This window comes from Rhinopithecus roxellana, chromosome 14, assembly GCF_007565055.1.
Source record: "Rhinopithecus roxellana isolate Shanxi Qingling chromosome 14, ASM756505v1, whole genome shotgun sequence".
NCBI lineage: Eukaryota > Metazoa > Chordata > Mammalia > Primates > Cercopithecidae > Rhinopithecus > Rhinopithecus roxellana.
In genome coordinates, this window is record NC_044562.1 from 102,431,266 (window position 1) to 102,441,937 (window position 10,672).

Consider the following 10,672-nt stretch of genomic DNA (forward strand, 5'->3'; position numbering starts at 1 on the left):
TTATTTATATTGACTTTCAAAATTCAGACTTTTTTCATTTGAAAATAGTTTTAATTACAGTTGTATAACCTCTTCTTTTATTTCTATTTATATTATCCGTTTGAATCAAGAATATATTTACCTCGTTCAAAATTAATAAGGCACAAGGCATACCACGGACCTCTGGTCTTCCAGCTCCCCTCCCTAGATGCAGCCAATGTTTTCAGTTTCTCTTGTGTCCTTTTAGGAATATTCCATAGCTTCTCACTCAAATGGTTCTTAAAGTGAGCAAATGCATATACAGTGTGCATTTTGTCTGTAACTGAAAACAATATATCAAAGAATCTCTGCATCTTATCCTCTAAATATTAAAGATTCTGAAGTTAATGTAGTGGGGGAAAAGCCCATTTTATTTTCTGATTGTCATATTCTCTTCTCAACCGACAGCTCCTCCTTTCTTCCTCTGGAGTCACCCATCAGTTTATTTCCTTGGCATAAAATATGGTCTTCCCACCTCCAGACTGGATGATGGAAATATTTTTGTTATTGTGTGGTAATCCCAGATTGGAAATCAAATGTTGTCTCACCATTATGTCTTTGTTCAATGCCAAAAACAGATGGCAACAAATCCATGTATGATCTAATCCTTTGATTTACACTGACCAGTTGCAATTTATTATTTCTTCCTCTAATTAGAAGATTTTAATGTGTTTAGCATCACAAAATTTAATTTATTAAAATGTTTCTACAGAATGAACAAAAAGAAGTCATTAGTAAATTTCGCACTGGAGAAATAAATCTGCTTATCGCTACCACAGTGGCAGAAGAAGGTCTGGATATTAAAGAATGTAACATTGTTATCCGTTATGGTCTTGTCACCAATGAAATAGCCATGGTCCAGGTACATTCAAATATCTTTACTTATTATGTTAATTTTTATTTGTGTGTTCCTATTTTAATTGCTTTCTTTTAGTTAAACAGCACAAAACATCTTTTTAGTTTTTAAAACAAAGCCCTTTTCCTGTTAAAAGAGCATTTTAAAAATGCAGTGCACTATTGCCTTTCATATTGCTGTAAATTCATATGATAACCAGATACCTGTTGTATGTTTAAACAACAACTCCTCTTTGGCTATTTCTGTACCCTAAGGCTTTCCAGGACCATGACACCAGCCCCATTTGTAAGAGTCAAAAGCAGCCTCCTCATTCCTAGGATGTCTGTGAGCCCCCGACTGGACAAGTAATCTAAAGTACGCTGTCCCACAATTGTCTGATGAAGTAACATGCTCAAACCTGAGGGAGCCCTGCTGTTTCTGCATTTTACTCCCTTATCCTTTCTAATTTCCTGTATGTTTAGAAGTTTTCATGATAAAATGTTGGTTGGGGGCAGACTTATAAATGCAAAAATAAATAAAAGAGTGAGATGTTCTGTTTTCATTCAGATTTCACGTTATCTCTTACCCACCTGTGTTAATGGAATTATTGTAACCTTCTGTTGAGTAGGCATAGGTTTATGCTGATTAATATACTATTCTTCCTATGAAATTAACTGAAGCATTTTTAAAATAATTTAAATTGCATCCTTGAATAAAAGGCAAGCCATAGAAGACTAAGATAACCAGACTGCCATCAAATTAGCAAATAATTTTATTTTAGGAATTTATTTGTAAGTCAGTGATAAACTTAGTAATAAAACTTAGAATACATTTTTCCTTGAGGATAATTTTATAGTTGATAGGCTCCTGGGCCAGGCCACAGAAGTTTCTATTAGTCAAAATATACCTGAATATCACTTTCTTAAAGAGGCTTGTAGAAAGTTATCAACATGTTAAATATATTCCCATGGGAAAATGTGCTAAGAATGTAATGTAGGATGCCAGAAACCGACCTGCCTTCTCACCAGCCCTGGTGTCAAGGTCAGAGATGACACTTCTCTCCATTCATTCCTCCCAGCTTCCTACCAAGAAAGACGACTCCTCAGTCCACGTCATTGATCATGGTTCTCATAGTTTGAGAGAGAATTTCTGAGAGCAAAAAGGCTGGACAGAATGATATTATGTCATTGAGGCCTAATCATCATCACTCTAGAACACTGTTTCTGTATTAAAGCCTATTTTAAGTTTCAAAGAGCTGACTTACAAGGAATGGATTAATAACTAACTTTGCCCATTTAAAGACTGGCATGCTGAACAACCCAATATCATTTCATTCTGAGCAATGAATATCATTCCCAGAAAAAAACAGGAGGATTTGTATCACAGTATGCTGTGATACAAATTCATTTACTTGATTTATTTGTGTTTTCAGGCCCGTGGTCGAGCCAGAGCTGATGAGAGCACCTACGTCCTGGTTGCTCACAGCGGTTCAGGAGTTATCGAACGTGAGACAGTTAATGATTTCCGAGAGAAGATGATGTATAAAGCTATACACTGTGTTCAAAATATGAAACCAGAGGAGTATGCTCATAAGGTATTGTTGGCTACCTCTGAATTTGATTTTCATTTAAAAATGGTGGCATGTGGTTGCCATTGATATCTCTGTGACTCATTCTCCAGACAAAAATTGTGCTGAATTATAAGTTTCTGTTTAGTGAACTGTGCTTAATCCGAATTCACATGCAGAGAATCGAGATCCATAGTGGGCAGAAAATTATCAGGGAGCCATTGCTCCTTCCAGTAAAATCAACCATAAATTTTGATAATATAAATTTACACTGCCTTGTTCCAGAAAGACTGCTGCAACTCACTGATTCAATCCAACATGGTGATTTTGGTTTGACCCAATTTGTTTGTAAAGGCACCGTTTTTTAATTTCAGAAATGTAGATGAAATGCTTACTGTGTGCCAGGTAACATTACAGGAATAGCCAACACAGGCAAACAAAACACATAAGACTCCTGCTGCATGAAGTTTATATTTCTAGTGTGAGCCTGGTGAGATTTGGAGGACAGAAACAGTAAACAAACATTAAAAAACAAGAAATATAACATATCAAGATAAATAAAGAGAATTAGAATAGGATGATATGAAACAACTGACTAGATGGATACTTCCTTTTTTTGTAGTTTTTGAAATTCTTTTTTTTTTAATTATGTTTTATGTTCTAGGGTACATGTGCACAACGTGCAGGTTTGTTACATATGTATGCATGTGCCATGTCGGTGTGCTGCACCCATTAACTCGTTATTTACATTAGATATTTCTCTTAATGCTATCCCTCCCCTCTCCCCCAACCCCACGACAAGCCCTGGTGTGTGATGTTCCCCGCCCTGTGTTCAAGTGTTCTCATTGTTCAATTCCCACCTATGAGTGAGAACATGCAGTGTTTGATTTTCTGTCCTTGTGATAGTTTGCTCAGAATGATGGTTTTCAGTTTCATCCATTTCCCTACAAAGGACATGAATTCATCCTTTTTTATGGCTACATAGATTAGATGGATACTTTCAACTGTGTGGTTGAGGAAGGTCTCTTAGAAGGAGTGACACTGAAGCTGCATCTGAATGATAAGAAAATACAGAATATGTCATCTAGCTACATCTCAATTTACTAACGCACAGTCATTTGAGTTGTGCAAAGGAATGCAGTGAAGAAAGAATGTATTTCTATAGTATTTCAGGAAATCCCCCATACCACTGAATTAAAGACTGTAACTACTATAATAGCAAACAATCCATTTAGAAGAAAATTCACACCCTTGCATATGGGTGTGAATGTTAGTTTCTTAACATTGGAATTGGCTCTACCTTAAATAGAGTTTCACTAAAGGAATGCTTTCAAATTGGTGTGCATTGCTGTTACCAACTCCAAGGTTTCCTGACCAGGTTTCTGCACAAACCTTTATTTTAAAACTGCTTTAAATACAAGGCAAAGCAAACATTTTAGAGTATCAAATCAAACTTTTGTCACCAAATTATGCCACTGGAAAGTTACTGCCTCCCAGTTAATATTCTAAGAGAATTAATCAAGTAGATGTTTACAAAGACTGATGTTTTAAGAGTAGTTTTTTGGAGGTCAACACTAGGACAATCTCTGGAGTTTAAGGGTCAAACTCTTCCAGACATTCTTTAGAATAAGGCACTGTCCCTTTGGAGGCCCCAGAATGGACTATATTTTTAGGTCTCCTTTGGCCAAGAAACCTGCCCTCCTAAAACGACTTCGGGTAGATGAACTGAAAGTAGGAGTGGCAATGGGGAAGGAGGGGTACACGCCACTAGTAACCTGTTCAAAGCCTGTAGAAAACATTGCTACTGGGAAGATGTTTACTTTCTTCTACTTTGAGCATCCTTCTCAACACAATCTTCAGGCAACCACTAATGAATAATGAGAATTGACAGATAAGATGAAATCTTTTTTCCATGTTATAAACACAGTTTATACATAACAGAGCTTCTTAAGATTAAATCAGACTTCTAGGAGCAAGTTGATCATCATAAATGTTTTTCTCTAGCATTGATTCAACTTTTGCTACATTATTACACTCTATTTGGACTTAGGCTGATTGTAGCTGTGCCTCTTGTATATTTATTATGGGTTCTTTTGTTTGTTTGTTTGTTTGCCCCTCTAGTTACTTCAAATTCCTTTGCTATTTTAGAGTTAGTCTTTTAGCTTCTGATGTCGTGTTTACAAATCCATACACTTACCTTGGCTTTATTTTTTTTCTGACTCATTCATACACATTTCTTAATTCCCACATGTATGTGATCCTATAATTACCTTATCAGCTCACTGAACTGTAAATGTCTTATAAAAGTAACCTATTTTAACTTTTAGTGAAAAATATTTCAATGTATTTTGCTATAATTTACATAGGAAATTCATCTTGGTACTTGTCTGATTAACCTATTATATAGCCTCCAAGCTTGCTTGCAAGGTTTTATTCTCTTTTCTATGCTATATGTGGCTGCCTTGAAGGGAGATCTAAAATGTAGAGTTAGGAGCCAAAGAGATGGACTTTGTTCATCTGCACTGATGACTTACTTCTACTGAAAATTTCCCCTCGGTCTTAAAGAAAACAATTACTTCCTCCATAATTTAATATAAATATTTCATCTATGAGAGGTCAGTTTGGAGATAAATTATTCAAGAACCAGATTTTTCTACCATGAAGTTGTGTTGGTATAAACACTGGTCAGTCCCTATGTCAACTTTCATATGTTACATAAACTAGATTATTTCTGTTATAAAATAAGTGCTGCTGCTAGTCACAGAGCCTAGAATAAAGATGTTTATGGGCATATTCTCTCACATAAGGAATCTAGGCAGTATTGGCTCCATGATGTTATGAGGAATCCAGGCCTTTTCTCTCTCTTTTATGCCATTATAGCATTGGGCTTTCATTCTCATGGTCGAAGATGGCTTTTAGAATTTCAGCTGCCACATCCTCATTCTAGGCAGGAAGTAAGAAGAAAATGGAAAGAGCGAAAGGTACACATGCCAGCTATCTACTTTTTGAGAAGATTTTCTGAAAATTCCACTCAACAGCTTTTTACATGTCATTGACTGCTGGTTTGGAAATGTAGTCATTTAGCTAGCATATTTCCACCCAGAATAAAATTATGACTCTGTTAGGGAAAATGGACACTGAGGGCAAAACTAGCAGTTTCTGCCACAACTGTGTAAACAGTAGACTGATTAAGATGGTGAAGGGTCTGAAAATTATAAAGCATAAAAAAAGATTAAAGGAATTTAGGTGCTTAGCATAGATTAGAGAAGACGTTGGTAATGTAATAACAGTGTTTAGTAAAGAGATTCCATGTGGGAGGAAGTTTAGACCTATTTTATGGAGCAGAATTAAAGCAAATGGATAGGCCGGCACAGTGGCTCACGCCTGTAATCCCAGCACTTTGGGAGGCTGAGGCAGGTGGATCACTGAGATCAAGAGTTTGAGACCAGCCTGGGCAACATGGCAAAACTCCATCTCTACTAAAAATACAAAAATTAGCTGAGCATGGTGGCAGGTGCCTGGAATCCAAGCTACTCGGGAGGCTAAGGCAGAAGAATCGCTTGAACCCAGGAGATGGAGGTTGCAGTGACCCGAGATAGTACCACCACACTCCAGCCTGGGCAGCAGAGCAAGGCTCCATCTAAATAAATAAATAAATAAATAAATAAATAAATAAATAAATAAAACAAATGGGTAGGCTAGACAGAGAATTTTTGTTGAATATTGCTAAGGACTTTCTCACAATATAACTTTTCTGAAATGGAATGGGCTACTTTTTGAACACCTAAAGATTGCATATTTTCATGGTTACAGGAGATGATTATATACCAAGTTCTTTGGGGGGAGGGTTATTACCTCATTATTTTTATTTCCTAGACCATGAGCTAACTGTATATTTTCACAACTAAGACCTCCAAATTTCAGGAGACTTACTTCTATGAAACTGAGAAAAGAAAACAAACCTGAAACCACTAACTATTCCTTTCTCTGTCCAGATTTTGGAATTACAGATGCAAAGTATAATGGAAAAGAAAATGAAAACCAAGAGAAGTATTGCCAAGCATTACAAGAATAACCCATCACTAATAACTTTCCTTTGCAAAAACTGCAGCGTGCTAGCCTGTTCTGGGGAAGATATCCATGTAATTGAGAAAATGCATCATGTCAATATGACCCCAGAATTCAAGTGAGTCCAGAAAGACCCATCTTTAAATTTTTCCACAAGGGGTGAAGTAGGTTGCATTGTAAATGTTCTTTCAAAATAGTGCAAATGAGATTCATTTATTTTACAACTTCCTCTCCTTTAGCCTCTCAATTATATTCCTATTTTAAATGTCTATGTTTTAAATAAACTGCACTGGTGCAGGAAAAGAGAAGTGTAAGAACCAAAGCCATTTTGATCCAAGGCATGTATTTTTGTATGCTCATCATTTGTTCTCAAATTTTTGAACAACTAAACTCAAGTTAATATAACCAACAGACTTGAAAGAAGTGACAAAAGGCAACATGCCGGTTGAGAGGTATGTGTAGAAGAGAAGCATTGCCTTAGTTGCCATAATAAGCCTGGCAAGCAGGAGGGAAGGAAGGAATGCCATGTAGAATACTACAGGCATGTGGTTGAGCTCCAGGTCCAAAAATCCATGAACTACACGTTGGTATTTTGTCAGTTCTCTGTGCTGATTCTTTCCCTTTGATACTTATAGGGAACTTTACATTGTAAGAGAAAACAAAGCCCTGCAAAAGAAGTGTGCAGACTATCAAACAAATGGTGAAATCATCTGCAAATGTGGCCAGGTGAGTAAATTGCTGTGGGCCTGATTTTACTTTAGCCAAAAGAAATGTTTAATTGCATGTGCATTTAATTTTCCTCTTGCTCTCTCTTTTGTTTTCCAGGCTTGGGGAACAATGATGGTGCACAAAGGCTTAGATTTGCCTTGTCTCAAAATAAGGAATTTTGTAGTAGTTTTCAAAAATAATTCAACAAAGAAACAATACAAAAAGTGGGTTGAATTACCTATCACATTTCCCAATCTTGACTATTCGGAATGCTGTTTATTTAGTGATGAGGATTAACACTTGACTCAAGATTCTTTTAAAATACTATCAGTTAAACATTTAATATGATTATGATTAATGTATTCATTATGCTACAGAACTGACATAAGAATCAATAAAATGATTGTTTTACTCTGCATTGAACTCTTTTTAAGAACACAATATATTATGCATTATCCATCTTGTTGGTGGGCAGGGGTAAGGAAAATCTACCAATAATTCTCATTAGTGTAGAGTATTACAGTCCTGTGGAAAGAATGCTGAAGTACAAATGAGAATTCAAGGTATCAGTCTCAGGTCTGTCACTAATTTTCAGAATACAATTAGGAAAATCAGTTCATCTTTTGGAACCAGTCTCCTTATCGATGAAATGGTCATAACATTCCCTGGTTTTGCTTTTTATTAATTTTGTATTGTGTTGTAACCGGTTGCCACAAATGTAGTGGCTTAAAACAACACTCATTAATTATAACAGATATCTTGTTGGTCAGAAGGGCAGGGTTCTTTGCTCAGGGTCTCACAAAATTGAAATTGAGGTGTCAGCCAGACTGTGTTCTCATCTGGAGGCACTGGGGAAAGAATCCACTTCCAAGTTCATTCAGAGTTTTGGCAGTTTGTTTCCTTGCAGCTGTCTGACTAGGATGGCTGTTTTGCTGTCTGTCCATTGGGGATCGCTCTCAGCTCCAGCAATGCCCCTACCACACAGCATGCTCAAGGCTCTTTCCCAGCACAGATATTTGCTTTTTCAGGGTCAGAAGAAGAATCTCTCTTTCAAGTCTGCTCAGATGGAACCTTAGATAGGTTAACTGTAAACATTGAAGTGACTGTCTCATCATATCTGTAGGTTCTGCTCACACTCACTGCAAGGGGATTATTCAGGGAATCACCCCAGCCGGTGGGAATTGTGGGGACCATCTTAGAGCTTTGCCTCCTACATCACTTGCCCAGTCTTTGCAACTAAATGATATCATAGGAAAGCACTTTAAAAACTATGAAATACCACCAAAGACCGGTTAAGCAGCAGCATCAAGTAGCTTAAGGCTTCCTTCCTAGACCTTCCCTTCCACGAACATAGCACTATGCTGCAGAACTACCTAACGACAGAGTAGTGGCTAAATCCAGGCTGACCATTAGTGCCAACAAGATTACTCGTGTCCCTGGACAGCCATTCACCTCCCACTCTAGGATTCACACTGGAGTTAGCAGGGAGCAGATGCTGAGTGTTATTAGAGAGTAAAGAGAAAAATGTCTGCCTCTGCCCCTCCCAGAACACTGCGGACAATTCTCCCAGTAGAAAAGCAGCCTCTTTTGACAAGGAAGAGCTGCATGATTCAGACAGAAGCCACAATTGACCATTTTAACCAAAACTTAACAAGTCTCACAGATGGCTTGCTCCAAGGGAACAGTTACCTCCTGTGACTAAGGAGAAACAAAATGTTGGAGGGTGTGAAAAGAACATTCCTCTGAAGCTTTGATGGATTAATTGAGTTGATATTACAGTAGTTTTGAATCTTTCCTTGATAATGCCTAAGCAGAGATCGATATTAACCAATGAGATCTCTTGGGTATACAGGAGGACAAAAGAAGACACACATAATTGATAGTTTTCTTAAAATACTTTTTAAAACTCCAGCTGACTCCATTTAAAGTATTGCTGTCTTCTAGAATGTTTTGGAAACTATGCAAGAAACCAAATGCATAAAATAGCTAAATGTACTACTGTAACATATGTAGACTGTTTTTGAGGTGTCAACAAATATCAGGTTTTTTCATCTATGTTTTTCAGTAACTTTTTTCAATTAAAAAAGTGTTATTTCTACTTTAAAGTTTTAAAATACATGTTTCAAATAGTGTGAAATTTAATATGTGATGGTACCTGAAAACTTGAACTATGGTGCATATGTTTCATTCAAAAAATACCGATGATTATGGTAGCATTTCAGCTGATTGTCACTGAACAGTTCAATACTCGTGATATTTTAGGGTCACTTACAGAATATGTTAGACATCAGCCTGTGAGAATGCCTGAGTTTTAGTCTCCATAAGACTTTCGGCCAGGTCCAGTGGCTCATGCCTAAAATCCCAATACTTGGGGAGGCCGAGACAATGGATCACTTGAGGTCGGGAGTTTCAACATCAGCTGGCCAACATGGTGAAAAGCCATCTCTACTAAAATACAAAAATTAGTGGTAGCAGGCACCTGTAAACCCAGCTAATCAGGAGGCTGAGGCAGGAGAATTGCTTGAACCTAGGAGGCGGAGATGGTGGTGAGCCAAGATCGTGCCACCGCACTCCAGCCTGGGCGAAAGAGGGAGACTCTGCCTCACAAAAAAAAAAAAAAAAAAAAAGACCTTCAACCAGTGGGTAACTTTGAACAACCTTAGTTCGCAGTGTTCTCCCCCTCGGAAAATGAGAGATTGGATTAGATAATATCAAAGGACCCTTACAACTATAGCATCCTCATAGTTCCATGCTTCCGGCTCACTTCCTGCTTTCAGTTTAATACCTTGTCCATTCATTAAGACCTTGAATTACTTGTAGTAATATCAACTGTGGCTAAATACCTGCCCAGTACAATACATATTGAAATGTAGCTCATGTATGTTAAAAGGCATCGTAAAGATCTCACAGAACAGGTACCCTGTCTGGAGTCCCGTGTCTTAGGGCAGTTTCGAAAGGCCGCCAAGTGCCAGGAAATTATAGAACAAGTATTTTCAAACCAACAGATTATTGACAGACCTGGTTGATAAGAAATATAAAGCATAATCCTAAAAGTTTGATATCATTTCAGACCACATGAAATTAAAATACAGCAACTTAGAGTTTTTGTAAATATCTTGAATGTAAGGCATTGATTATGGCAACACAAACGTAAATAAGATACGATTTTCCAAAGGATGATTAATTAGTGCATGTCACAAGTAATTGTGAAAGTGCATAATGCTATAGATTCCTCTCTGCAGTCTAATAGTCCCTACAGCAGAGTGTTATGCCTTAGAGAAAAGAATTCTGGTGTTTTCAATTCAGTTGACCATAAAGCCAAAGAGGGTTGGAGTTTCTCTTATCATTGTTGCTTTTAAGATTTAAGAGACTCAAACACACATATGTGCCAATGGGGAAGAATAATAGAGAGTGATAAAATATTAGCATTGTCCAACTCCAAAATAAATTGCTTATTGGGTATTATTGATACATTC

The 10,672-nt window shown here is 37.2% G+C and overlaps 1 protein-coding gene across 1 annotated transcript in view; it reads left to right on the top strand.

The window, feature by feature from the left end:
* The window catches only part of IFIH1 (interferon induced with helicase C domain 1), a 52,149-nt gene extending 44,535 nt beyond the window's left edge, over positions 1-7,614 (top strand). The window contains exons 12-16 of the mRNA XM_010361850.2: positions 731-880; positions 2,286-2,447; positions 6,416-6,606; positions 7,124-7,214; positions 7,314-7,614. Coding sequence (XP_010360152.1) covers positions 731-880; positions 2,286-2,447; positions 6,416-6,606; positions 7,124-7,214; positions 7,314-7,493 — 774 coding nt within the window. The 3' untranslated portion in view covers positions 7,494-7,614. The remainder of the gene's footprint in view (positions 1-730; positions 881-2,285; positions 2,448-6,415; positions 6,607-7,123; positions 7,215-7,313) is intronic.
* Positions 7,615-10,672: the final 3,058 nt, after the last annotated feature.